At 37.0% G+C, this 27,816-nt stretch overlaps 2 protein-coding genes across 3 annotated transcripts in view; one reads left to right on the top strand and one right to left on the bottom strand.

Annotated features, from left to right (window-relative positions):
- Positions 1 to 27,816, bottom strand: part of LOC110808008 (2-oxoglutarate (2OG) and Fe(II)-dependent oxygenase superfamily protein) — a 31,672-nt gene that overhangs the window by 2,712 nt on the left and 1,144 nt on the right. For both annotated transcript variants that reach the window (XM_088210936.1, XM_022033337.2), the window contains exons 2-4: positions 21,671 to 21,841; positions 9,745 to 9,907; positions 9,470 to 9,587 (exon numbers count right to left, since the gene is read on the bottom strand). In XM_088210936.1, the coding sequence (XP_088067062.1) occupies positions 9,470 to 9,587; positions 9,745 to 9,907; positions 21,671 to 21,841 (452 nt within the window). The remainder of the gene's footprint in view (positions 1 to 9,469; positions 9,588 to 9,744; positions 9,908 to 21,670; positions 21,842 to 27,816) is intronic.
- LOC148240165 (uncharacterized) lies at positions 164 to 27,001 on the top strand. The gene is made up of 2 exons (XM_088210937.1): positions 164 to 610; positions 26,717 to 27,001. Exons 1-2 carry the CDS (start codon positions 250 to 252, stop codon positions 26,890 to 26,892), a joined length of 537 nt encoding a protein of 178 aa, XP_088067063.1. The 5' UTR covers positions 164 to 249; the 3' UTR covers positions 26,893 to 27,001.

Genomic DNA, 27,816 nt, shown 5'->3' with positions numbered 1-27,816 from the left:
GAAATTCAAAAAGAAAATGGGCCGACAGGAAAAAAGACTAAACTGACTTGGAGAGAAAAAGAGAAATGGGTTGCTAAAGCAGACCCAGAAGCTGAATGGCCAAAGAGTCAGAGCCCGATTGAAGAAAGCAGGCTGATCTTCTCCAACCCGATGCAGGGTGAACCCTCAGGGACAAAATTATGTGAGAAGGGTTTACCCGAAAATAATGATTTAGTATCGGCCATTAATCAGAATGGGTGTTTAGGGCAGATGGTGAATATCGAAACTGAGAGTTTCGGAGCTGACGGGAATACCTCCGAGCAACTGCTGTTAACAGACAGGGAGGAAGAAGATACCTTACCTGTGTTCTCTACTCTGAAAGCTTTCGCAAAAGAGGAGTGCCTTCTGATTGAGGAGTTCTCTGAAGTGCTTGATGAAGAGGAATTAGGGATTGTGCCGGTTGAAGAGGATGTGCAGGCCTTAGCTTCGGTCTCTCTTCCAGAAATTGAAGAAATCCTACAATTAAGCCTAGAAAATATAAAGGTGGTGCATGACAAGGTGCAAGGATGCTCCCAATGGGTGTTTCGAAATATGCAGAAATTCAGTAAGCTAATGGGGATATCTTTGGAAGGTATGGGAAACCTCTCTTACCTCTTTTTTCGGAAATTGAAAAAAGAAAGGTGATGAAGAAAAAAAAGGGACTATACATCACAGGAAAGAAAAAACAGAATGGGACTATGCCAAGAAAACTGAAAAGATTGGAGAGTTCACTTAATTATGACAGGTGTAGGAAGAACAATAAGAACTCGGGGGGAAATGGATTTGTTATGCCAATGATTGGAAAAGTGGTATCCTAGAATGTAAGGGGTATAAATAATCAATGTAAAAGAATAATCATTAGAGGTTGCTTGAAAAAATGGAATCCAAATGTGGTGTGTCTGCAAGAAACAAAACTAGAAAAATGCTCTGAAAATTTGGTTAAAAGTATTTGGGGAATAAAAAATGTTGGTTTGTGTACAGTTGATGCCAAAGGCTCTGCTGGGGGTTTGATCATCATGTGGAGGAAGGATGCTATGTCTTGTGAGGAGATTATGGAGGGGAAACGCTCTCTTTCTTGTCACTTCAAAAATATTAAGGGAGAAATTACTTGGACTATGACGGGAGTTTACTGCAGGGGGAGCAGAGAGGAAAAAGAATTTCTCTGGGAAGAACTGCATCAGTACATGAAGAGTTTTGTGAAAGGAGAGTTTTATGAAGAAATTCTCCTTTTTGTTCTCTTATTTCTTTCAGGCACCAAAAGGTGCTTTTTATAGAGGAAAATTGGCATCTTTTCCGGAATGTGAGGAAGGGAGATAACAGATTTCTGTTGTTATCATGTCACCTCACCTACTGAGAATATTCCACTCTGTGTAATAGAATGGAGAATAAGAAATACCTAATTTATTACAGCATTTTCTACACTCCCCCTCAATCTAGTTTACATATATATATATATATTGAGTAAACTTAGAATGGATACAATATTATCAAATATCTGTTTTGATAGCACTTTTGTTAGGATGTCAGCAACTTGTTGATTGGTAGGGATGCGCATAAGAGCTATGGTTCCATCTTCAATCTTTTCTTTGATCAAATGTCGATCTATCTCTACATGCTTGGTCCTATCATGGTGTACTGGGTTCTTGGCCATACTGATTGTTGATTGATTGTTACATCACACTTTCATAGAAATATCAATAGATACCTTTAATTCTAGTAGTATTCTTCTCAACCATATCCCTTCACAAATTCCATGTACAAATGCTCGAAATTCAGATTCTGCACTGCTACGGGATACTACAGACTGCTTCTTGCTACGCCATACGACCAAATTTCCCAACACACATGTGCAGTAGCCAGAAGTAGATCTCCTGTCCGTTATTGACCCTACCCAATCAGCATCAGTAAAGACTTCAACATCTCTATTTATTTTCTTTTAGAAAAATAGCCCTTGATCTGGTGTCCTTTTTAAGTACCTCAAAATTCTGTACACGGCCTTCATATGTATTTCTGACGATTGATTCATGAATTGACTTACTGTACTGACTGCAAAGCTGATATCTGGTCTTGTGTGTGCTAGGTATATTAGTTTCCTGACCAGTTTCTGATACTTCTCTTTGTCAACAGTCTTCTCACATTCTGTAGATCCCAATTTCATTGTTGGATCTATAGATGTATCTGCAGGTTTACAACCAAGCATACCTGTTTCCTTCAAGAGATTTAGTACATATTTCCATTGTAATACAGAAATTCCTTTTTGAGATCGGGCAATTTTCATACCTAGGAAGTACTTGAGTATTCCAAGATTTTTAATTTCGAAGTCCTTGACTAGAAACTCTTTAAGTCTTCGAATTTCTTCGATATGATCTCTTGTGAGGATAATATTATCTACATACACAATCAGAATTAATCTTTTACCTGAGATACAATCTTTGACAAATAAAGTGTGATCTGATTGACGTTGCTCATACCCAATATGTTTTATATCCTTGTGAATCTGTCAAACCAAACTCTTGGGGATTGTTTAAGTCCATACCGCGATTTCTTGAGTCTGTAAACCTTGTGAGACTGATCTTCTACTTCCAAACCTGGTGGGATATCCATGTACACTTCTTTTTCTTGATCACCATTTAGAAATGCATTTTTTACATCCAGTTGACAAAGGGGCCAATCAAGATTTGATGCAAAAGAGAGTAGTACCCGTATTGTGTTATGCTTGACGATTGGAGCAAAGGTCTCCTGATAGTCTATATCATAGGACTGAGTAAAACCCTTGACCATAAGGCGTGTTTTGAGTCAATTTACACTCCCATCTGGGTTGTACTTGATCGTGAATATCCATTTACATCTAACTGGTCGTTTCCCTAGAGGTAGCTCAGATAATTCCCATGTCCCATTTTTCTCAAGAGCACTAATCTCTTTTTGAATAACTGTTTTCTACTCTGGTATTTGAAAAGCTTAATGGACTGTCTTTGGTTCTAGAGAACTGCTGTCTAGTTTACTCATAAATGCATGATGTTTCAGAGATAGATTGTCGAATAATACATAATCTTATATGGAATATTTTGTGCATAATCTGGTACCTCTTCTCACAGCAATAGGTAAGTCAATATCAGTAGAATTGTCAGTAACAAGTATCTCATTACCTGTTGATTCCTGAACCATTGGAGTGGGTATGAATTTATGGCAAGTCCTGATTTGTTTCAGTACTTGTTCCCACGATTTTTTTTCTTTCTAGTATAGACACGTATCTCATTTATTGCAGGTAGTGTATACTCAGTTTCTGCTATAGGTTCTGGTTCAGGATCAGACTCTAGAGGAGGTGAATTTTATGAGTAGATGGAAGGGATGCTGACATCCCACACTTAATATTCCTTAGTAGAATGTTCCCCCTGAATATCAATAGTGGGATAAAAAGACTGATTCTCAAAGAAAGTGACATCCATTGTATTATAGAATCGTTGTGTATTCGAAAAAAAAATATTTGTATCCTTTTGATTCGACAAGTATCCAATAAAGATACACTTAAGGGCTCTTGGGTCAAGTTTCTCCCGAAAATGTGAGTGGATATGAATGAAGGCAGAACACCCGAAAACTTTAAGTGGCAGTGAGTTTAAGATATGTGAATCAAGAAAGTTCTGAGAGAGAAGATCATAGGGTGTTTGAAAATGCAAAATACGGAAGACATTCGGTTTATCAGATAAGTCGCAGTGAGTATTGCCTCTCCACAAAGAAACTTAGGAACATGAATAGTGAACATAATGGATCTGGCAACTTCAAAAATATGTTTGTTTTTTCGTTTGGTTATGCCATTTTGCTGAGGGGTGTATACACAAAAACTTTAGTGAATAATGTCATGTTCCTCAAAGTATTTCCCAAGAGTGGTTTCAAAATATTCACAGACATTATCAGTTTTAGTACCTGTATAGTGGTATGAAACTTGATTTGGATTATACAATTGAATCTTTTGAAAATGGCTCCTACTTCTGATTTTTCTTTCATTAGAAAGACCCAAGTAATTCTAGTGTGATCATCAATAAATGATACAAATCACTTATTTCCGCATATGTTGGTGACCCTGAAAGGTCTCCAAATAATTACTGTGAATTAATGCAAACGGTTTCGAAGGCTTATATGGCAAACTTGCAAAAGAGTTTCGATGATATTTAGAGATTTGACATACTTCACATTGAAACAAAAGTGAATTTTTATTCTTGAACAACAAGGGTAACATCTTTTGTAGATATAAAAAATTTGGATGACCTAAGCAATAATGCTATAATATGATATCAAGATCATTATTTGATTGATTTACAAAAACAGAGTTTGTACATATTGCCGTTTTAGCTTGTCTTCCAGAAGGACCTGTTTGAAGGAGATACAAGCCTGAGCACATCCTAGCATTACTAATCGTCCTTCCCGATTCCAAGTCCTGAAATTCACATATTTTTGAACTAAATTTAGCAACACAGTTTAGATCACCAGAAAGTTTGCTAACCGATAGTAAATTGCAGTATAATTTTAGTACATAAAACACTGAATGAAGGGTCATCTGTGGTGTTAAAACAATGGAACCAGTTCCAGCCACTCTGGAGATTGAACCGTCTGCAATTTTAATTGTGAAATTCTCATATGATGTTTTGTAATTCTGAAATAGGGATACATTACCCGTCATATGGTCTGATGCTCCAGAATCAATCGCCCATGTGTACTGTTTTGACAAACATGCTGTCAAACCAATTGTTGCTTTACCTTTTTGTGCTACCAAAGCACGCATAGGCCGAGTAGGTAAACAGTTCTGCTTGAATAATTGTTAAAGGACCTTTATTTGTGCAGCATTGAACGGACTGCTTTCTGCAACATTTTCTTCAATAGTGGAAGCAGCAATATTTCCTTGACGGTCTCTATTACACTATGTTCTTTCGGCCTTATTCTCGTTGGGTTTCTCGTGCAACTTCCAGCATTTTTCGCAGACATGGCTGAGTTTCCTGCAGTGATCACAGTATGGTTTTCCCTTCTTTCCACAGGAATCAGATCGCGTGGTGAGTGCTAAGGCACTTTCGGCAGAGTAGATAGGCTGAGCTTCTCCCATCATCACCCACCTCCTGCTCTCTTCTCTCCGGATTTCCACGAACACTTCTCGGATGCTGGGTAGTGGTTTTGTTCCCAGCACCCGTCCACGAACCTCATCCAGACTTTTGTTGAGCCCCATCAAGAATTTGAAGATTTTTTTTTGCTACAAAGAGTTTGAACGTTTGAGCATCATTTGGACAACTCCATTAATGCTCCTCGAAGGTATCCAGTTGCTGCCGGCTTCGAGTTAGTAAACTAAAGTACTGAGTAATAGAAAGCTCACCCTGACGCAGCTCATGGAGAGTTGACTCCACCTCGAAGATGGCGGAGACGTTATCTTTGCTAGAGTATGATTTGCGAGCCGCTTCCCAGATTTCCTTTGCTATTTCATACAGCATGAAGTTCTCACCAATGTCGGGTACTACTGAGTTAATAAGCCACGACATTACCATGCTAGTCTCTATTTTCCAGACGCGGAAACTTGGGTCGTTGGTTGTGGGAGGAACAGTTTCACCTGTGAGGTAATCGTCGCGACCCTTGCCGCGAATAATCAGTAAGACAGAGGTTGACCATTTAAAGGAGTTCTGTTCGTTCAGTTTATGCCCCGTGATGAACGATGATGCCTGCTCAACTAGGTTGTGATTCGAAGTCGCGGGGAGGTAGGAATCCGAAGAGACTTTGGGAGGAGAGGAATTGAGCTCGTCTGTGGCCATTTGAATTCTGGCTTAGCTAAAGGAAGCTCTCGGATCAGAAATGGCACTTTGATACCATGAAGAGTTTTGTGAAGAAATTCTCTTTTTTTCTCTTATTTCTTTCAGGCACCAAAGGGTGCTTTTTATAGAGGAAAATTGGCATCTTTTCCAGAATGTGAGGAAGGGGTATAACAAATTTCTGTTGTTACCATACCACCTCATCTACTGGGAATTTTCCACTCTGCGTAACAGAATGGAGAATAAGAAATACCTAATTTATTAAAACATTTGCTACAGTACAGAAGTAAATGGGGAGGGAACTCGGTCATAGGGGGTGATTTTAATATGATTTTAAGAAGAGAGGAACAAAGTGGTAATGTTTTTTATGCTTCTCAAGCTACAGAGTTCAACAATGTTATTGACAGCCTAGATTTAATTGATCTTCCATTATTGGGAGGACAATAGACTTGGTCTAACAATAGGAGTCATTCAAGAATTGATAGGTTCTTCATATCGGCATCTTTTCTGCTTCAACTAGTCGATCATTCAGAAAAAACTACTCAGGCCTACCTCTTATCACTATCCTATTTGTCTTGAGACTGATGGCTTCCATCGGGGTCTTGTTCCCTTCATATTGGATAACAAGTGGTTAGGAAATGAGGAATTTAGAGTTCTAGTAGCGGAGAAGTGGAGTAATACAGAGATTGAAGGATGTGCCAGTCTCAAAATCGCCTACAAACTGAAAGAGTTAAAAAACGCGATAAAATTGTGGGCAAAAGGGGAAAAGAAAAAGGAAAAAGGGAAGACTGATTCTATCTTGGCCGAGATGTCAGACCTAGACCACAAAGAGGAGTGTTGTGGACTGACAGATGAGGAATTTACAAAAAAAAACTCTCTGAAGATGCAATTGGCCACTATTCTCAAGGCGGACGAAATCTCTTGGAGCCAAAGATCTAGAGAGAAATAGTTGGAGAAGGGTGATTGGAATATAAAGTACTTTCATGCTTTGGCTACTCATAAGAGAAGCTGCAATTTTATTGATGAGATAAGGTATAGAGATAAAACAGTATCCGACAACCAAGAGCTAAAGCGGGCAACTAAAGACTTTTTCTCCCAGCTATGAGGAAAGCTTTAATAGGCGGCCAAAGTTGGATGGTGTCAACTTTAAAAATATTTCTAATGCTAGGAAGCATATCCTAGAAGTTGAATTCTTGGAGGAAGAAGTAACCGACTATTTGAAGACTTGTGATGGTAATAAATCCCCAGATCCTGATGGTTTTAATAAAATTCCAACAAAAATTTTGGTATTGATGAAAGAGAACGTTGTGAATTTATTTAAGGAATTCCACTCATTGGGTAAATTTGTAAGGTCTCTCAACTCCACATTTATTGTTCTTATTCCAAAAAAGAAAGACGTTAATGAATTTAAAAATTTTAGAACTATAAGTTTGGTGGGCTGCATTTACACGTTGATTGCTAAAGTTTTGGCCAGAAAATTTCCTAAAGTGCTTGGGGAAGTGATTAGTGAGAGTCAGCACGCATTTGTGGGGGGCAGACAAATCCTAAATGCTGTCATGGCTGCCAATGAGACAGTGAAAGACCTTGTGGCTAAAGGAAATAAGGGGCTTATATGCAAATTAGACATGGAAAAAGCCTACGACCATGTGAGCAGGAACTTTGTGAATTTACCTTAAAAAGGATGGGTTTTGGGCAGAAATGGCATGATTGGATGAGATTTTGTATGACATCTACTACTTTTGCAGTTCTGGTTAATGGGGAGCCATCAGAATTTTTTAAGACCAGTAGAGGACTTAGACAGGGGGATCCCTTGTCCCCTTTGTTATTCATTTTGGGGATGAAAACACTAAATGAGCTATTATGCAAGGCTTTAGACCTTCAGTTAGTGAAAGAGGTTACGGTGGGAAGAAAGGATCACATAATGGAGGTCTCTCATTTATTCTTTGCGGATGACACTTTAATTTTCTGCCAACCTGATATGAGAACACTTTTGAATTTAAGATGTGTGCTACCATGCTTCCAGGCTGTATCTGGATTAAAAATTAATTTGGAGAAATCAGAATTAGTAAGGATAGGTGGTGATGGTGAAGCAGATCTGTTTGCTAAAGTGATGGGCTGCAAAGCTGTTAAACTTTCTATCAAATATCTTGGAATCCCTCTTGGCACCAAATACAAGGATTCTGGGACTTGGGTACCGGTGCTGGATCTTTTTGAGAATAGACTTGCAGGATGGAAACGAAACTTTCTTTCAAAAAGGGAAAGATACACATTAATCAAGAGTACATTGTCTAATCTCCCAATTTATTACCTCTCTACTCTCACAATACCAATCAATATTGCTAAGAAATTGGAAGCCATTCAATGCCAATTCCTAGGGGGAGATGATGAGGAAAAGTGCAAATTTCACTTGGTAAAGTGGGAACAAATTAAAATCCGTTATCTTTGAGGGTTCTTGGATTTAGATCGATTGTTAAAATGAATGAATCTCTCCATGGTAAATGGTTATGGAGATATTGGAAAGAAGATAACAGATTATGGAAAAGAGTTATTGATGCCTGGTGGGGTTGTCTTGATCTGGACAGCAGCGGTTTCAGGCAGTCCATTTCTCATGGCAAAGGTCTGTGGAAGAAGCTCCTCACTCAATGGTTACGATTCCAGGATTATACCATATGGAAACTTGGGAGAGGAAATAGGATAAGATTTTGGCACCATGACTGGACGGATGATGATTCTTTTGAAGCCGTTATCCAAGAATTTATAGCCTAGCACAATCAAGAAACATACTGGTTAAGAACGCTTACAAGGTGAAAAATAACTCTATTGAGTGGTCTATCAATGTGAGAAGAAATTTAAATGATTGGGAGATTCAAGAATAAGAAGACATTTTGAAGATTCTAGCTTCCCAACATATCAGCAACCAGCCTGATCAGATCTGGTGGTGTCTAGAAAAGAATGGAAATTTCTCTGTCCACTCTTATTACCAGCTTCTGTTTGATGTGGGTACTGTGGGTTTCATTAGTTTCCCCTGCAAACAAATATGGAAAGCAGAGGTTCCCATGTGTTGCTTCACTTGGGAAGCTTGTAGGGGAAAATTCTCACTCTGGGTAAATTAAGGATGAGGGGTTGGATAATAGTGAATGGATGTCATCTATGCCTATAGGCTGAGGAATCATATAACCATCTACTCTTGTGGTGTCCTACAGCATATTATCTTTAGAGTATGGTCTACGGACTGTTGGGAATCAATTGGGTTATGGTGGATGCGGCGCAGGATGAAGTGTGGGCTTGGGAAGGTTTATAAAACAAAGAATTGCTAACTTAATTCCATTGACCGTTTTTTGGGTTCTGTGAAAAGAAAAAAATGATAGAGTTTTTGAGGGTACACAATGTGGACTAACTAGATTAAGAGACAGGTAGATACATTATTTTAGAACTCTTTTGATTGGTCATAACATTATTAGTGAAGAGAATTTTGGAAATGTTATTGACACTAACACTTTTGTAAAGTTTTGTACATGAACAGTACTCTCATTTTGGTACCTTGTTAATATATATCTTATACTTTTTATTTTAAAAAAAAAATTGAACCAAAGACAACATAAGTATTATCCAAATTGTGAAAGGCCTAACTAACTAATATTTCGCAAGGAGAGAGGTCATATGCATACCTGTCAAACACAAGATGACTCTGATTAGGAGGAAGAAAAAACCAGTTCTTCTTCCCACAAATATTAGCTGACCAACTATATGACCTGAAAACATCGGCATGCAGGGGTGTCCAAGAGCCTGCATTAAATAAGTGGAAGTTAGATTGTTCCATGCAGCTAAACGTTCAATCGGAACAAAAAATTACAGCAGAAGAACCCTGTCCAAATATCTAGCAGAAAAAAAGCATCTAAATCTAAGAAAAGAAAACAAAAGATAATCACATCTAAACTCAAACCTTTTGCTCCCATATAAACAAAACGATAGTCAGAGCAACTTATTTCATTATTCTCTTGACAAATGTCAGAATTCTTATGCAGACGGTAATTGTCGAGATAGATGTTCAGCCAGTCATCACAAAAAAACAGCGGAGTTCTGTATGCTAAATATTCTGGGTATTCCTGAGAATCAGATTGGAAGTAAGTGGGGGTAAGTGTTTTGAGCAACCAATAACAAACATATGTAATGTAGGACAAAGATAACTTGAAGAAAACATACAGGAAAAATTTAACAAAGATCAAAAGCAGATATCTTGGATATCAATGATCAACTCAAAATTATCCATAATATTTTTGATAATAATCATAGAAGTCTCATCTCAATACAATTTGAGACTAGAAAGTTCTAAACTATGGCACTTTGGCTGTGATTACTGATCAGAAAACTACAACCTAAACATGTCCTAGCCACGTATTACAGGCAGACATTTTTTAATTTCAGATATTTTATAGTTTATTGCAAAACTTCAAACTTATTTCCTTCTATTTTATTATTTTAATGATATATCTGTTATTTTCATACTAACATTTAAAATTGTTCATATTTTAAATTTGTACTAATTATTATGAATTGAGAAAATGGTAATATGATCCTTTCTAGTACCTACTCATCTTCTTACCTCATTATGTCAAACAAATGATAGGACAAAGATCTTACCATGAGTCGTTTACCTTACCATATGCAATTACCCTGCCCTTGTACGATGGTCCCTACTTTAATCCTGATATGGGATCAATTAGTACAGCCTTGTTAAAAGAGAACCCAAGGATCTGCAAGAATTTGAAAGACTCGAAAATTTTTCTGAAATTATTTTCCTACTTATTCCAATACAACCAATACATATACATCATTTACAACTAAATAAAACTGATCCAGCTACCACAATAACCACCCACAAAAGAGCCGTAAACCATCCACTACCAAATGATAACCACCTATAAATACAAAGACTAGAAACCAGACATAGAACACGGAAACACTGAAAATAAACTGAAAGCACCACACTTGCTAACATGAATGGATTGTGGGACCAAAAAACCACTCCTGCTGTCAAAGTTGCGCTAGTCCTCAAGCACAAAAGTTAGCTTCAAAAAAACAGCCTCTCAAAAATTAAAAGTTTGCAGGTTATATATTATTTCAAATTTGCAGATCATCCTGTGTTGATGGAGTAAGGCTGTAACGAATCCTAGGATAAAGAACATCCTCATAGAAATTATTGGTTGATGGCAGGGAAACCAGTACTTCTGCAATCAGCCATGTGGTATTTTCACTTTCCTCCCCCTTGACCAGAATAGTTTAAGCAATTTCTGGAACCACCCTTCTGTCTGGCACCAGAAAAATTATGTCATGCCTTAGACTCTTGTAGAATTTATAATTTGTAGGTGTACCAAAGTTTATGGTCAGACAGCCAGAATTTGCTGAAGTTGGAAATCCCAACCCGTATCAGACATTCTTGAGAAGTGCATGAAAGGCAGAACAATGCTTGTTCACTATTTTGGTATAACAGGACCACCATCAGCCTGATCATTTCCCAATCCAACTCCTAGCTACTGATCATGCCTTCCCCCACTGATACTGCCTCCTCCTCCCTCTTTAATATCTGAATGGTCACTTGAAAACTCTCTGGGAGGCTCTTCCAGCTTTGCTATTAATACCTGTTGTTTTGCTCCATAAGCTGCCATGTCATTCTTCCTGTCTGTAGTCCCAGCATCCTCGGGTAGCACTGCCCTCTGCAAGGTCGTGTCCCTCAACATGGACAACAAAGAAATCTTTGCTAAGTTCCTCTGACGGGGCTTCTAATGCTTATTGTTACGAATTGGTGGCTGCTCGAACTTCCTTGTATATACTTATGAAAGAATCAAACACGATTTTCCATAGGTAAATGTATTTAAAAGTGCTCAAACTTTATTAAGTGTCTGATCTTTCATGTAATTAGGTACCTGATGTTCTAAACTGTATTCAATTAAACATATAGTTCCTAATAACCAAGTGCCAAACATAAAATTTCAGTTTCTATTAGTAATATCTCCAAGAATAATAAAAAATCTAGACAAGAATCTATATCTCTAAATCTATGGCAAAATCCCAGTCTTTGCAGGTACTCATTTTGAGTAACGATTAGAGCAAACATAAGAAACAAAACAGGAGACAAAAGTGAAGCTCTAAGCATGTATTTTCTCATAGAAGCCAAAAGAGGAAAAGGCCTGATGGTTACACACCAGATCCAATCACAAGAACTAAGAATGGTTTGCACTTTGAGAGCAAGTGAATTTTAAGGGAAAAAGCAAAAAAGAGCATAAAATAACACCACGAGGCCTAACTCGGGAATGAACTAAAAGGCAATAATAGAGAGGAAATTAACCTAGAATATCAAGGAGAAAAGGAAAGAACTAAGAGAGAAAAAAGTAAGAAAGTAAAAAGCCTAGAAGGGTAATGAGAGAAACAGAAAAGAGACCAGAGTGACAATTGTAACGAATGAAAATTCCCCTAAGCAGCTAAAGACAATTTAGCCAATGCCTTATGACCTCATTTTCAGCAAGAGAAGGCAGAATTTGGAGTAGCAGCAAACTTATATTGCATTAGACACATAATACTTTTTAGACTTGCACAAAGCCAAGCACAAAGCTTTTCCTTCAAAAAGGAAAAAAAAACAGCTACGCCCAAAACTACAAGCGAGCTCTTCTTATAATTCCCCAACTATATGAGAAAGATATGTGATTATTTAGCTTCATGTAAAAACTCAAGTTACATGCTACTAATAATTTGAACTTGAGTTTTTGAAGTATGATAGTTTGAGTTTGAAAGGTTATTAGGATAAAAGGTCTTTAGGTCAGTAGAAATTGTGCCTGAAGCATTATAAATGATATCATGTAGGAAATCGTGGAAGAATTATTATAAGAGGATTTTTTAGGATAGGAAACCAAGGGTAATAATTAGATCCTAAAGTTTAGGAGATTGACTGATTAACCCTAGATTTTTTCCTAATCTTATATAATAGAAAGTGTATATAATATAGTCAAGGGAAAAGCCTGTACATATACAGAAAAAATAATAATACAAGGTTGCTCAGTATTCTTCATAATATTAGAGCTGTAAAGCTGGAATTTCTGAGAAAACTAGGGCAACTTACAGCCGACCATCATCGCAAGTCCAGCCTTAATTGGTCGTTTCTCTCTCAACCTTCATTGCTGAACTTCAGCCAGCTTCTCTCTCAGCCTTCATTGTTGAACTTTGACGCTTACCCTTACTATTCTTTACTATTGTCCAATCATATTCAGCCATGACGGATATTACATCTTCGGCTCAAGCACCTTCGATAGTTGAGGATAAACAGACTGCTCGGACCACAACAGAGCTTCATAATATTCAAGCAGCGTATAGATTAAATGGAAAAAATTATCTGAAGTGGTCTCAACTAGTTCGAACCTTTTTAAAAGGAAAAGGAAAGTTAGGTCATTTACTGAAGTAGGGACCGGAAACCGGAACTGCCAATGCAAAAGCGTGGGAGGTAGAAGATTCAATGATTATGTCTTGGCTATAGAATACCATGACGCTGGAGATTAGTGACACATGCACGTTTACACCAATAGCAAAGATAATTTGGGATGCTCTCTACCAAACTTATTCAAAGGTCAAAGATGCGGTTTTTATATATGATATCAAGATCAAGACAAAGGGGGGGCAAAACAAGGGTCGAAAACTGTGACCGAGTATGCCAATATTCTGCAAAATTAATGGCAAGAGCTGGATTATTATAGGACAATTGATCTGAACTGCAGTAAGTACGCAGTAGCCATAAAAAAAATTCATAGAATGAGACCAGGTATATGATTTGTAAGCAGGCTTAAATTCTGAATTTGATCTCGTACGCATCCAAATTTTAGGCAAACCTGAAGTTCCATCCTTAATTGAAACAATACTATTGGTCCGTGCCGAGGAGAGTCGCAGAGGCATCATGCTGGATCCATCTTCAACAGATAATTCTATCCTATTAAGCTCTAAGTCATAAGGGTTAACACTTGACAGAACTACTACAGACAGGTTTAACTGATCGAGAGCTCACAAGGATCGTGATGAGATGTGGTGCGCATACTATAAGAAACTACGACATACCAAGAAATGATGCTGGAAATTATATGGAAAACCCTCCACAAACAGCTGTAAATGGGGACAGAAATGAGGACAATTAGCACCAAGCCAAAGACAAGCTTATATGTCCGCTCAACATTCAACCCAAGTCTTTGGAGGACTTAGTATGGATGAAATTGCAAAACTTAAAGGCTTGTTAGGAACTGTGGAAATACTAGCACCAAAGTCCAGTCCTCAGACATCAACTCAGGGTATGTGTTCATTGACACTTTCATGTGAGACTCTACTATCTTTTGAATTGAATGCTTTAGGTAATAAGTTTAGGAATGCCTGGATCCTTGATTCTGGTGTCACTAATCATATGACTCATAGCTCTAGCTAGTTTAAAACCTATAAATCTTGCCCAAGCAATCGAAAAATTAGAGTTGCTGATGGTTCTACAACCACAGCAGCTAGAGTAGGAGATATTCAAGTCACCCTAGACCTAATATTTAAAAATGTTCTCCATGTTCCTCAACTTTCAATAAATTTAATTTCTATACAAAAACCTACCTGTGATCTAACTAGTTGTGTTATATTCAATGCTTCCCATTGTGAATTTCAAAACCAGGTGTCGAGGAAGAGGATTGGACTTGCTAAGGAGCATAATGGACTCTATTACCTAAATACACCAAGTCAACCGGAATTGAACAAACCAGCTTTGTTTTTGTTGTTTTCTTCTTCCAATACATATGTTATTTGGCTACATCATAGGCATCTAGGTCATGTGTCCTTTTATGCATTGAAAATAATGTTTCCCACCTTATTCAAGGGTTTGGATGTTCAATCTTTCCATTGTGATATTTATGAGTATGCGAAACACACTCGTGTACCTTTTCCAATAAGTAATAATAGATCATCATCTCCCTTCTTTTTATTACATAGTAACATTTTGGGACCATCTACCATTCCAAATATCTCAGGGCATATATGGTTTGTGAGTTTTATTGATGATTGTACAAGTGTCTCTGGGATATACTTGCTCAAAAATAAATTTGATGTAAGCTATATCTTTTCCACCTTTCATGCAATGATTCAAAACCAGTTTGACACAAAAATAAAGAGTATTCGATCCAACAATGCTCGTGATTATTTCAACCAATTTTTGATTCCCTATTTTCAAAAGGAGGGAATAATACATTAATCATACTGCATTACCACTCCACAACAAAATGTAGTAGAAATGAAAAACCAACATCTTCTTGAGTGTACTAAAACTTTATTATTCTAACAAAATGTACCAAAATCCTTTTGGGGAGAAACTGTCCTTACATCAGTCTATGTCATAAATAAAATTCTTTCCAGAGTCTTGGGTTTTAAAAGTCTACTCAAAATCTTGTCTCAGTCCTACCCTGACATTCGAAAATCCTTTCATCTTACTCCTCGGATATTTGGGTGCACTTCCTTTGTTCACGTTCACAGTCATAACAGAGGGAAACTAGATCCTAGAGTTATTAAGTGTGTCTTCGTGGGATACTCCTCCACTCAAAAAGATTATAAATGTTATCATTCTCCCAATAAGAAGCTTTATGTCTCAGCTAATGTTACTTTTATTGAAAATAAACCATATTTCTTTACTCTTTATCTTCAGGGAGAGTTGCCTATACTTGAAGATAAGGAGTTAAGTCTGCCTACACTAGAAATGCCCTCACCCAAGTCACATAAATCACAAAATGGGCCTTCAGTGTCAGTGTCTCCTTCACAATTACAGTGTAAACAGCCACAAGAAAACCAAGAAGTAGATGGAAAATCTTTGATCGTTTCCGGTTTGGTCAGGTGTATACAAGGAAAAGAGATCCTATTATGACTGCAAGGTAGGAACAATTCATTAAACTGACTCCTGAAAATGAGGTAACAATCTGTGAACCGAATCTAATATATCAAAAATAGATTCTCTTTCTAACAGTGATCAACCTAACCTTAATCTGGATCTGCCTATAGTCTTGAGAAAACAAACCCGAGAATGAACAAAAAGGCCAATATATCCCATGTCTCAATTTGTGACTTTCTAGAAATTCTCTCTAACCATCAAAGTTTTCTCTCAACCCTGAACACAATTCCTATTCCTAACTCATTGTCTGAAGCATTATCAAAGAGAGAATGGAGACTTGTTATGGAGGCAGAAATGGATGCATTACAAAAGAATGAAACTTGGGAATTGGTTGATTTACCTAAAGGTAAGAAACCAATGGGTTGTAAGTGGGTGTTTGCAGTAAAATTTAAAGCACATGGATCTCTAGAGTGCTATAAGACAAGATTGGTTGCTAAGGGATATACTCAAACATATGAAGTGGATTACTAAGAAACATTTACTCCAGTAGCAAAAATGAACACGGTGAGAATTTTCCTGTCCGTGGCTGTGAACTTGACTGGGAATTACGGCAATATGATGTGAAGAATGCCTTCCTTAATGAGAAGCTAGAAGAAGAGATTTATATGAGTATCTCACCAGGGTTTAGTGGTGCTGATGATCACAAGGTTTGTCGATTAAAAAGGGCATTATATGAGTTGAAACAATCACCTCGCGCTTGATTTGGACAGTTTGCCAAGGTAATGCTAGCTCATGGATACAAACAAAGTCAATGAGATTATACACTTTTCATCAAGCATTCGGCTTCAGGGGGAGTCACGATATTAATAGTATATGTAGACGACATCATAGTGACAGGAAATGATGAGGTAGAAAAGAAAGTCTTGGAGTGTCTAGCCAAAGAATTTGAAATAAAAGATTTAGGAAAGTTAAAATACTTAATTGGTATAGAAGTAGTTCGATGTAGACATGGAATTTTCATCTCTCAACAAAAATATGTTACAGATATACTCAAAAAGACAGGAATGGTGGCTAGCAAACCGGTTGGAACTCCCATTGAACAAAATCACAGACTAGGTGAAGCTCTTGGAGACAAGACAGTGGATAGAGAGATGTATCAACGGCTCGTTGGAAAACTCATTTACCTTGCTCATACTCGGCCAGACATAGCCTACTCGGTTAGAGTCATTAGTCAGCTTATGCATGATCCTAGAGAGGTTCATCTACAGGCAGCCTATCAAGTCCTTCATTACTTAAAAGCACATCCTGGCAAAGGAATTCTATTCAAGAAAGCATCAAACATTGACCTTGCAGTATACACAGATGTTGACTTTGCAGGATCACTGGTTGACAGATGATCAATCACAGACTACTGTACATTCTTTGGAGGGAACTTAATTTTCTGGAGAAGCAAAAAACAGTGTGTAGTAGCAAGGTCAAGTGCAGAAGCTGAGTTCAGAGCTATGGCAGCAAGAATATGTGAATTAATGTGGATCAAGATTATTTTAGAAGACCTGAAAATTCAATAGAGCATATCTATGAGACTATATTATAACAATAAGTTAACTATAAACATTACCCACAATCTTGTGCAACATGACTACATGAAGTATATCGAGATATACAGACATTTTATTAAATAAAAGTTAGATAGTGGTTTGATTTGTACACCATATGTTCCTACAGGGCATCAGTTAGCAGATGTAATGACAAAAGAGTTATGTAATAATATATTTCATGAGAACATTAACAAGCTAGGAATTGACCTTTATTCACCAGCTTGAGGGGGAGTACAAGAAATTGTGAATAAATTATTATAGGAGGATTTTTAGGATAGGAAATCAAGGATAATAATTAGATCCTAAAGTTTAGGAAATTGGCTGATTAACCCTAGATTCTTTCTTAATCTTATGTAACAGAAAGTGTATATATATATATATATATATAGTGAAGGGAATAGCCTGTACATATACAGAAAAAAGAATAATACAAACTTGCTCAGTACTCTTCAGATATCATAGCATGTGTTAGCTCACTGACTTCTAGCTAGTCTAATCTTGGACCTTACAAGCCATCGGATTGTGCTTAGGGATTGTAATGAATGGCTTTGATGAGAACATCAGGAATTTGAATAGTGGAGATTATGATGCTCCAATCTCACATTAGAAGATATGTGATTATTGAGCTCATATAAGAGCTCAAACTACTAATCACATGGCCTTTAGCTTTTGAGGATTAATAGTTTTAAGTTTAAAAAATTGTTTGGTCAGTGATGTTTAAACCTAGGAAGTTACACTTACCCTGCATTTGCTGCACAAATTCTTGAAAAGCAACTAAGAGCAAGGTCAAGGCCAATAATTCTTCTGTTTTTGTTTAACTTGAAAAGTAAACCTTCTAAAAGGGTTTTGTAAAACCTTAGTGCCCTGTGAGAAGGGCATGTGTTAGATACTTTGTTAGCATGTGCTCTCTCACATGGGCACGCCCGCATTGACTTTCAAGTATCTTACACCACCATTGATGATTCTCATGACAGTTTTTGAGTAAAAACTGATTCTTGAATGATTATGATAGTTTACTAGTGTGTCAACTGCAACTTTGTTAGAAATCTATATTTTAAAATATCAATTTCGATATATTAAATAATTAATTGTATATAAATATATTTTTTATATGATATAACTTGAGCAGTAATGTAAAAATTAATTTAATAGTTTATTAATTATGCAGCATATAAAACACAATTGGTTTAAATTAGACCATCTTAATTATACAAAAGTTTTTGCATGTCTTAATATCTGAAATCTTTTTAAGAGTAAGATTTAAATATTTGTTTTTTATTATTTTGCATTAAGATGAATAGTGATAGTTTATTTCCAAAAAGATGAATAATGATAGTAATGATTTATTTTTTACATACTCTCTTAAATTATTTGTTCTATTTTGTTTACTATATTATCATTGAATCTCTTTTTAACTTTTTTAATTAAAAAATAATTTTTTTAAATATTTAAAAAAAAAATCAGTATGCATGTCTTAAAGATGTAACTAATCTTATTTTTTAAGTCCATTTCATCTAGGAAAAATGATAATTATAAACTAGAATTATTGCTCAAGTGGGTGTTTGAGATTCTTATTGTCTACTGATAAGCAGCTTTAAACATTCGACTCCAATCTCTTTGTTTAGTAACATAAAAAAGTGGTGTCCGCAAAGTTACTTTAAGAATGTACAAATAAACATTCAATTCCTAACATATTGTACAAATGGAGTGAGCTTGCCCATTAACCTTTGCTTTTTCTAGCTCTTCGCCCTTGTTTAGGGTTATCACAGTCTTAACATATGAAATCCTAAGCATATGGATTTTTTATCATTCCTGATTGATTTTGGTTATGTTCATTTATTCTTTTTCTATACAATCCGAAGCATATGCAATGTAAGAGACATACAGCTTAGAATTTTTATTTGTGCACTTGTATGATTGTGCGGTTCAACCTATTTGCATGAAATGCATGAGTAATAAGACTTTCTTCTTAAGCAAAGACTACAAGATTAGCTTGGTTGCTAGTAGGAGTCCAAACATTAGGTTGGGATAGCTAAGGTGAGTTATGCCTTTCCTAAACTGTACCCTAGTTTCTAAACTTTTTATTGGGATGGACAGCTGAGTCCCCTTGTAGGGATTCAAAGAGTCAGGAGTTTTGTCCCAGTGGAAATTCCCTCACTTATTCTCCAAGTTAACTTGCAGGCTAGTATGTATTCTCTAGGGTTTCGATCCCAATGCCCTTGAGATTGTTGAGATCTCGGATTGCGAGTCAAAAAGGGGATAGTGAAGCCAAATGCAATTAAATTCAATTCTTTTGCTCTTGAGAATAGTTTTTGCATCACTGCACTTTCACATACCATTTCCCGTTTGTCCCAATAGCTAGATGATATGGTGCAGTGGAAAATTCAATTCCATTTGATTACTTGCAAGTACCTACTGAAAGGTTAAAAAAAGAACATCTCCAGGTTCCTAGGGAATCCTTGGAATGTGTATGACTACCTGTTACTCATGGAAGTCTAAGCCATTTAAGTACTTTGCGTGTAGTGAAATAAACATTCTTGCTAAGGATGCTCTTTTCCATGTCTTCAGATTTGGAAATCAGGGAGACACATTTTTTGTGTAGTGGGGACACTTCGTCGGGATGGGCACACCTATGCAAGTGGTAGGCAAGTGTCTACCACCTTATAGGCACAACATGGTAGAACACCTACTACATGGCATACTGGTGCCTATTTGACTGAACGGCCGTTTGATGTACGTCCTATGTGTTTTGAGAGATTACTTCCATTGGTATTCATGTGAAAACCTTAAGCCTAGAATGGGAACATCTCGGCCAAGAAAAGTGTGTAGGAGGAAAAAAGTTGAAGGAACTTGCATGCCTCTGAACACCAAACACGAAAGGCTATAGAATGCTTATATTCATGCAAATTGAAATTGCAAGAGAATCACATCAGTAACTTGAAAGCGTCCGTAAACAGCAAATAATAAGTCTAACAGAGAAAAATTGTTGAAGACAATGAGTACTAAGGAACTCCAAGAACATTTGATGCATCGGAGAAGTTGAATGTGTCCGAGATACAGGCCATGATTCAACAGATGGAGAAAGTTGTGATTGTTGTGAAGGAAAGGAACATCAACTTCAAAAGAACTATCAAAAGAAAGAAAGCCCAAATGAGACTTCTCCAGGAAAAGACAACCCAATATATGAGGTATCCCTGCTTCAAAGGAGAGAAAACTTGAAAAGATGTTAGAACTCCCGAAGAAGATGGAGAGGATAATGAAAAAAAAAAAAGGTTATGGAAGATGTTCTTGACTATATAGAACTCATCTAGGTGGGAAGAGTAAGTTACCAGCTAAATTTTACATGCCGATGTTGAATAAGTTTAATAGAATGGTAGATCCAGACATACACCTGAGACAATAGGTAACCATCATGAGCACCACAAGATTACCTAAGGCCCAAGTTGGTCAAGCTTTACACTCTCAGCCTAGAAGGAGTTGCCACATTGTGGTATCATGGTCAAAAGAAATCAGTGATGACTGGTTGGAAAAGAATATCTGAAAGCTTGTGACACAATACAGTTACGAATTTGAACTTGATATAACCCTTAAAGACTTGGGAATGAGTATGACTTGCCAAATGGAGACAGAAGACGAGCAAGGTGCAAAGTTTCAGGTAGAAGGAACACATGCTGCGACCTGTAAATTTGAGCATGAACCCTTTCTGTTGGGAGGCAAGAAGATGACCAATATGGCCAGAGCCTTGGTGATGCAGGACAAACTTGTTCATTTGCTTGCATTTTTTCATCCTAATATCTTAGCAGAATTAATATCAAGAATTACCTTGTGATGGACAATTGGGGATTTCCCCAATCATGACTAAACATTAACCAGTAAAATAAAGAATCCTTGCACAGTGCTATTCAGAATTTGCATTTTCTGTCTCATTGAACATAATCCACTTTTGATTGCAAAATTCCACTAGCTCTGTACAAGATGTTATTATACCCTCCCCCCTTCCCTTCCCTCCAACCCCAAAAAAGGAAGGTATATTTCAAATGCAGATTATGACTTATGTGACTGTCCGGCATGAGCAAGATATTAATAAGCAGAGTTTCCATCTTAGCATATATCTGATACAATCCTATCTTGTGATGAAGAGTACACAACCATGCCATCTCTTCAGTGATGCACCTTAATAGCTGATCGCCATGTGGTGAACAATTATTCTCTCTCCAATGTGCCAACTAAATTCTAAATGCAAAGCATTAGATTCAAAGAGGATTATGACTTATGGTTTCTCAACAATTACTCAATTTCCATTCATAAAATATGAAACTTGCCGTTCAAGGGGCAAAAGGGCAGAAAACAAGCATGTAAACCAACAAGAAACTAATTTTAATGCACACCTTCACAAAATGCCAATCTTTCAAATAGAGAGTGGACTTGCCATTCGTATCGCATGTAGAATCATCAGTTTGCTCCTCAGCAGAATTCGGACGCCATTGACTAACAAACTCTGAGACTGACATCTCTAATCTTTTCTGATCTGTGAATTCTCTAGTACCACAATCGGCAACCTATAGATGACCAACATTAACATTAAGCAAATAGCAAGCCGATATTGAATGTAATGATAACTGAACCATCATGAACATGCCACCAAGAAGAATTAATCTATCACCTGTATGACCTAGTAGAAATTTAAGCTTTTAATTCTACTTATTCTCCAAAATAAACTTAAAGTATAGGTTCAATAGTCTGCACGATCAACATCAAGGCATGTTTTCTAATGAAACAAAAAATAATGTGAGTAGAAATCTTTTCAAAAGTAATTAACAGCTTAACATAATGTAACAAAGTGATGATGCAATGTAATAATCCTTTATACTATAATGTTTTGTTACACAATTGTACATGATAACATAACAAAATCATAATTACAGTACCATGTTAGTTTATTTAAATCTATTATGTAATTTAATTTAGAAATAAGTTGGCAAATTAGACATGAAAAATATTATTTTTACAGTATTTGCTAAACTTTGGTTAAGGTGCGTCTGGCCTTACACTGATCAAGGGCAAGGTCCCTAGCTAGACATTGCTTGAAGTGCAGTATGGTCTTGGATCCTAATCCATCTCTTGGACCCAACCAAAGCCCAGTCACAAACTCAAATGCCAGTCTGTCAGGCACACGCAAATCCCCAACGTCAGGCATGGTGACATGCTTGGCCTAGTTTGACAAGATGCCAACATGATCTGGGGCTCAAAATTGATTCTAGCATGGTCTAGAGCTTGAACCTGAGACCAGATGTAGTGTAATTGTCCACACAATACACATAAAAGTAAATGTGAGAGAGAGGCATAATGAGCACCATAAGTTTTTCGTAATTTGAATATGGACCTACTCCACCAAGCCAATTGCAAGGTTTTTTAATTATTGAAGTACTCTCTTACAACTAAGGTTATTCCTTTATGTGAGGGAACAGAAAACCCAGGTTACGACAATAATCCAATAATAATAAAACTAGGCTAAAAAATAGGTATTCTACCAGGAACTCCAACCCTTTTACTGTGAACTCTTTGGGAACAATAATCTGTCTTAATAAGAGCTGTAACTCAACAAAAGAACAATCCAGGATACAACCTGGTTAAGAGCATGATTCCATGCTAAATCCCACCTAGGATGGGGCTTGTGCTTGACCTGGCTCAAGGTAAAATCTCATGCTCAAGCCAACCCATGCCACTCTCAGGCTCAAATCCAACACTAAAGCAATCTGGAGCTCAACAAAAGAACAATCCAGGATACAACCTGGTTAGGAGCATGATTCCATGCTAAATCCCACCTAGGAGAGGGCTTGTGCTTGACTTGGCTCAAGGCATAATCTCATGCACAACCCAACCCATGCCACTCTCAGGCTCAAATCCAACACTAAAGCAATCTGGATCTCAACTCAGGTTGGGCACAATCTTGGTCTTGAACTTGGCTCAGCTGGAACACAATCGCTAACCTAAATCTGGCCATAATATATACTTCGATTGAACACACCCAAAACATAATTAATGTAACACCTAAACCCGAAAATTTGGTATGTGATTATTTAATATTAATAAGAAAATATATTTAAAATAATTTAATTTTAATTTTTATGAAATTTTGATGAAAATTGAATTTTGAATGCATTTGAAAATATATTCGAAAATTAGGGTCAAAATAAAAATAAGAGATAAACTATTTAAAAAGAAATTTGAAAAACTGGAGTAAAAACATAATTTTCAAAAGTTCGGCCACGTGGACCGCCATGTCAGCAGCGCGGCCAGTCCCCGTGTGCTGTGTGGCAGGCACGCGGGAGGTCATGCGGGCGATCCGCATGCCAACGGATCCAATGGCCGAGACTGCATCCCACGCGCACGGACGACCTAAATGCGTTTTCTCTTCAGATGTGATTGAACAACTGAATTTGATCAGATCGTACGACGCAGATTAATTTTCCAAATAAGAGAAATCCAACGACTGAGCATAGGTCACGTCACCTCGAACGGACGGCCCAGATTTAATGAAGAGGAATATTTAAACTTCTCTTCGCAGGGTACCAAAACCCTAACCGACAAAAAGGTGATTGGAGAAGAAGAAGGGGGGCGGCTGAAAAGTGAACCAAACACCGGAGAAAAAGATCGGCCACCGTTGCTGCCGCCGAAAAGGTAAGATTTTTCTCCCTTCCGCTCGGAATTGAATCCCGAACCTCCCCATGTCCATAGGAGCCAAAAGGCCGATGGGTGAGCCAGAAAACGCGAGCGGAGCTCGGCCGAACCGCCGTGGCCGAAATGCGAAACCTTCTCTGATGAGTCCCTTCCCGTTTCCCGCTTCCCTCAATTTTTTGACCATCGTGTTACTCGTTTCTTTCTTGTACAGATTACCCAAAGAAAAATCCTGACTTCAAAGGAGGAACGGTGAAGCTGCTGCACCGAGAGACCCCTCCACCAGTAGGGTCTCAATTTTCCCATCTTCCAGCCGATAGAAGCTCCTTAACCTTGTTTTTTGCAAGTTTCTATGCAAAACCGACCAAAAACGGCCAGGCCAAGAGGAACTGCTGTCGTGGCTGGCGGAGCTAGCACCGGAGCACGGCGACGCTGCCATGCCGAAACCCTAAATCGACTAGAAAAATTCAAAAACACTTATTTTGGCATTTTTAGAATATTTTTGGATACATGACACGTATTTTTTATTTTCGCAAGAAAAATCCAGAAAACTCAAGAACCGCCAGAAAACGCAGTTAAAAGTACGGTGTTTCGAACACCGATCTGGGATAAGAATCCCTCACTCTTTTTCTCATTATGGTAAATTAAATTTTAATAATTAATAACGGTGTGTTTTGTCAAAATTAGAAAACTCTAAAAAATTAATTACAGATCACCAGTGGAGCCGGTAACTGATTAGTACAAAATTATTTATTTGTCTATACCGTTTATCTATTGCTACGATATATTTGTTGGTTTGCCGCGTGCACTTTAATTTATAGATATATTTGACCCTTCGTTATTGATTGCTTAACTGTTTTTCTCATTTGTTGAGAGAATAAAATAAATGTCCAAATTAAGTTTTCTTGATTTACGTATTGGTCATTTGCATGACTTACTGTTAATTGGTAAAAATGAGATGTTGGTATGTGATTGGTAATTGGTTGATGATGTGAAAAATATGAAAGGTTTATTAAGTACCCTAGGGAATGGTGTACGGAGCCAGTGCATAGGAAAAACTCTACCGTGAATATTATCTCAGTAGAATAGCGCTGAAAAATCCCATACCAAAAGGGGTTGGGAGGTATAGTTTACTCTCATACTGGACGGGGTATTGAAATGGTGGTATGTTTGGCGCCCATTACCATACGAGATATGGAGACGGCCGGTTAATCGATAAATTAGATATTGAGTCCACGCATAGGGGGGATCGCTATGGACCCCCAGAGATATTGGTAAACAGGTAAAATGGTAAATTTATTGTTAGTACTCATTTTAAGTATGTAATCGAAATGTTATTCGAGTTCTTATTTTCATAGATCGGTTTTAAAAACTCATAAGGGTAAATATGAAATAACATTTTTTAAGTTAAACGAATTTATTTAAAAGGAAGTAAGGGCTTCATTGATTGTTTGATAATTTTTATCAACCTTAAATTTTCCATACTGGTGTTAAGTGTGATATTCTTACTGGTTTAGTGTAGTTCATTTCTCTTATTTAACCATTTCAGATCAGAAATACCAAAATTCAGATCATAAACCATAAGAAAATTATGAATAAAAGTTACTTCCAGAATTCCATCAGAGTTGTCAAATGAAGGTTAACTTTATAAAATTTATTTTATTACGTTTGTTTCAATTATTTATTCTGTTATTTGAATTTCTATAAAGGGACATTCTCGTATTCCTATTGGGTATCCTGATTTACTGTGTAAAAAATATAAATGCTAAATTCTAAAATTATTTCCCCCTTTAGTCACTTAATTCAATACTTCCATATTTAATAAATTCTGGGACGTTACAGTTAGTCATGATCAAGCCAAGGGCATAGTCCCATGACCAACTCCAGCCCTAGCACAAATCCCAGACAACCCAATCTAGTACACAACATAGTTTCTTGCCTAACCTTGACCTAAGTGCAATCACTTGTTTGACTTAACCAAGGGTGTTGTCCCAAACCTAATAGTAACCCACGTTGTAGTTCCAGAGACAACCTAACCTAGACAACAACCTTGACCCTAGTCCCACCCAAATACAATGGTGGGAACAACCTCAAGTTCAGATGTATTCTTTAGCCCAGCTAGGCCCAAGGGTTCTACTTCGAACGCGACCTCGACTTGGATTAAGATCCCATGCTCAACCCCAACTTGAGACACAATATTGAGCCCAACCCTAACCTAGCCTGAGGGAGATCCCAACCCTAATCAAGCAAAGGTAAAATCTCAAGTTCGACAACAATCCACACAAGTTCCCAAGTTTTAACCACGGCACAAGCACAATCTTGGAGTTGACTCAGTGTAAAGAATATCTTTACCTGACACAACCAGGTTAAGAATTGACTATATTGTAATTAAAAAGTAAAGCTAAAGCGTTAGTAAATATACTATTGACCAGTTTGGCTCATAATATAGCTATAACAGTATTAACTAGGATTATGTTTTGCAATGTGATACAAAATATAACACGTAAACAATGCAAACAAATAAATCAACAGAAGAAACTTATGTGGTTTTGCCAATGTGACCTACTCTAAAGGAGGGAGGAATCTTGAATCAGGTCCTAGACATGGAATTAGAAGGTTTTTGGTAATAGAAATAGAAAGAGCAGAAAAAATTACATTTATTCAAAGAAAGATACATAAAATAAGGACTGCAGTGGTTCATAATGTTGGGGTGAAAAAAGTTGCTAAACCCCTTTGACAAGGTGCTATCTTTGCAGGTTTGTGGACAATATGGTTGGAAAGGAATAGAAGCACTTTTGAAGATATGCTGGAGAAAATGATATTTTTTGGTTCCTTATGGCGAATGCCATGGGAAATTTTTAGATATTGTTATTTCTGTGTTACACAGGAACAGGGGCAAATATTTCTTGATTCTCAGTGGGCCCAATTGTAACTATTTCCTATTTTCAAGTTTTCTTCTAGAAGGCCCTAAGGGGATATTTTCTTCTCCGCTATTGTAATTACACTATTTTCATCTTTAACAATATTTCTTTTCCTTTTTTTAAGAAAAAAACAGAGAAAGGTTTTAGATAGTTCTTTTATCTATTTGGTAATATATGTTGACAATGTGTTAATTAAAGTTAAAGATTTTACATATAAGCAACTTAAAAGAGCAATCGAACACTGAATTTGAGATGAAAGATGTGGGTGCAACAAAAGAGACTTTAGGCACGAAGATTCATAGAGATAGAAAAGCAGAAAAAGTATTCTCTTTATAAAAGAAAATACACAAAAACTACAGCAGAGTTCCAGGTATATGACGAATCACCTAAATCAGAGAATGAGCTAGAGTGCATGTTGCATTTACGCTATTCCAATACAGTGGCTGCTTGATCTATGATATGCTACATACTAGACCTTATATTTTACATGTTATTGTTAGTAGATTTATGAGAATCCTTAAAGAACACATTAGGGGGCTAGGAAACAGGTATTTAGATATTTGAACAATACATTGATTGTTTACTTTCCATTTGATAATACTAATGTTATTGGAAAAGTTATTGGTAAGTTGACTCATTCTGAAGGGTTTCAGAAAGGGCAATCAGGATATATCTTCACACCATGCAAGTGCGCTATGATTGGGAAACAACTTTGTTGAACACAAATATTTTGTCAACTTCTAAGGGGGGATAACCAGCACTTACAGAGACAATGGCAAAAGATGTATGGTTAGAAAGTCTTGTTAGCAGCTTTTAAAATAACCAATCACTCAAATAAGCTATTTCCTAATATTCTAAATGTTTAAATTTGAAATAATTGATTAACATCCTATAATTTAACACGATATAGAGCAAGAATTCTGGCTCAAAACTTA

Source organism: Carica papaya, chromosome 9, assembly GCF_054855325.1.
Source record: "Carica papaya isolate Zhongbai chromosome 9, ASM5485532v1, whole genome shotgun sequence".
NCBI lineage: Eukaryota > Viridiplantae > Streptophyta > Magnoliopsida > Brassicales > Caricaceae > Carica > Carica papaya.
This window is presented reverse-complemented; position numbering and strand designations above follow the sequence as displayed.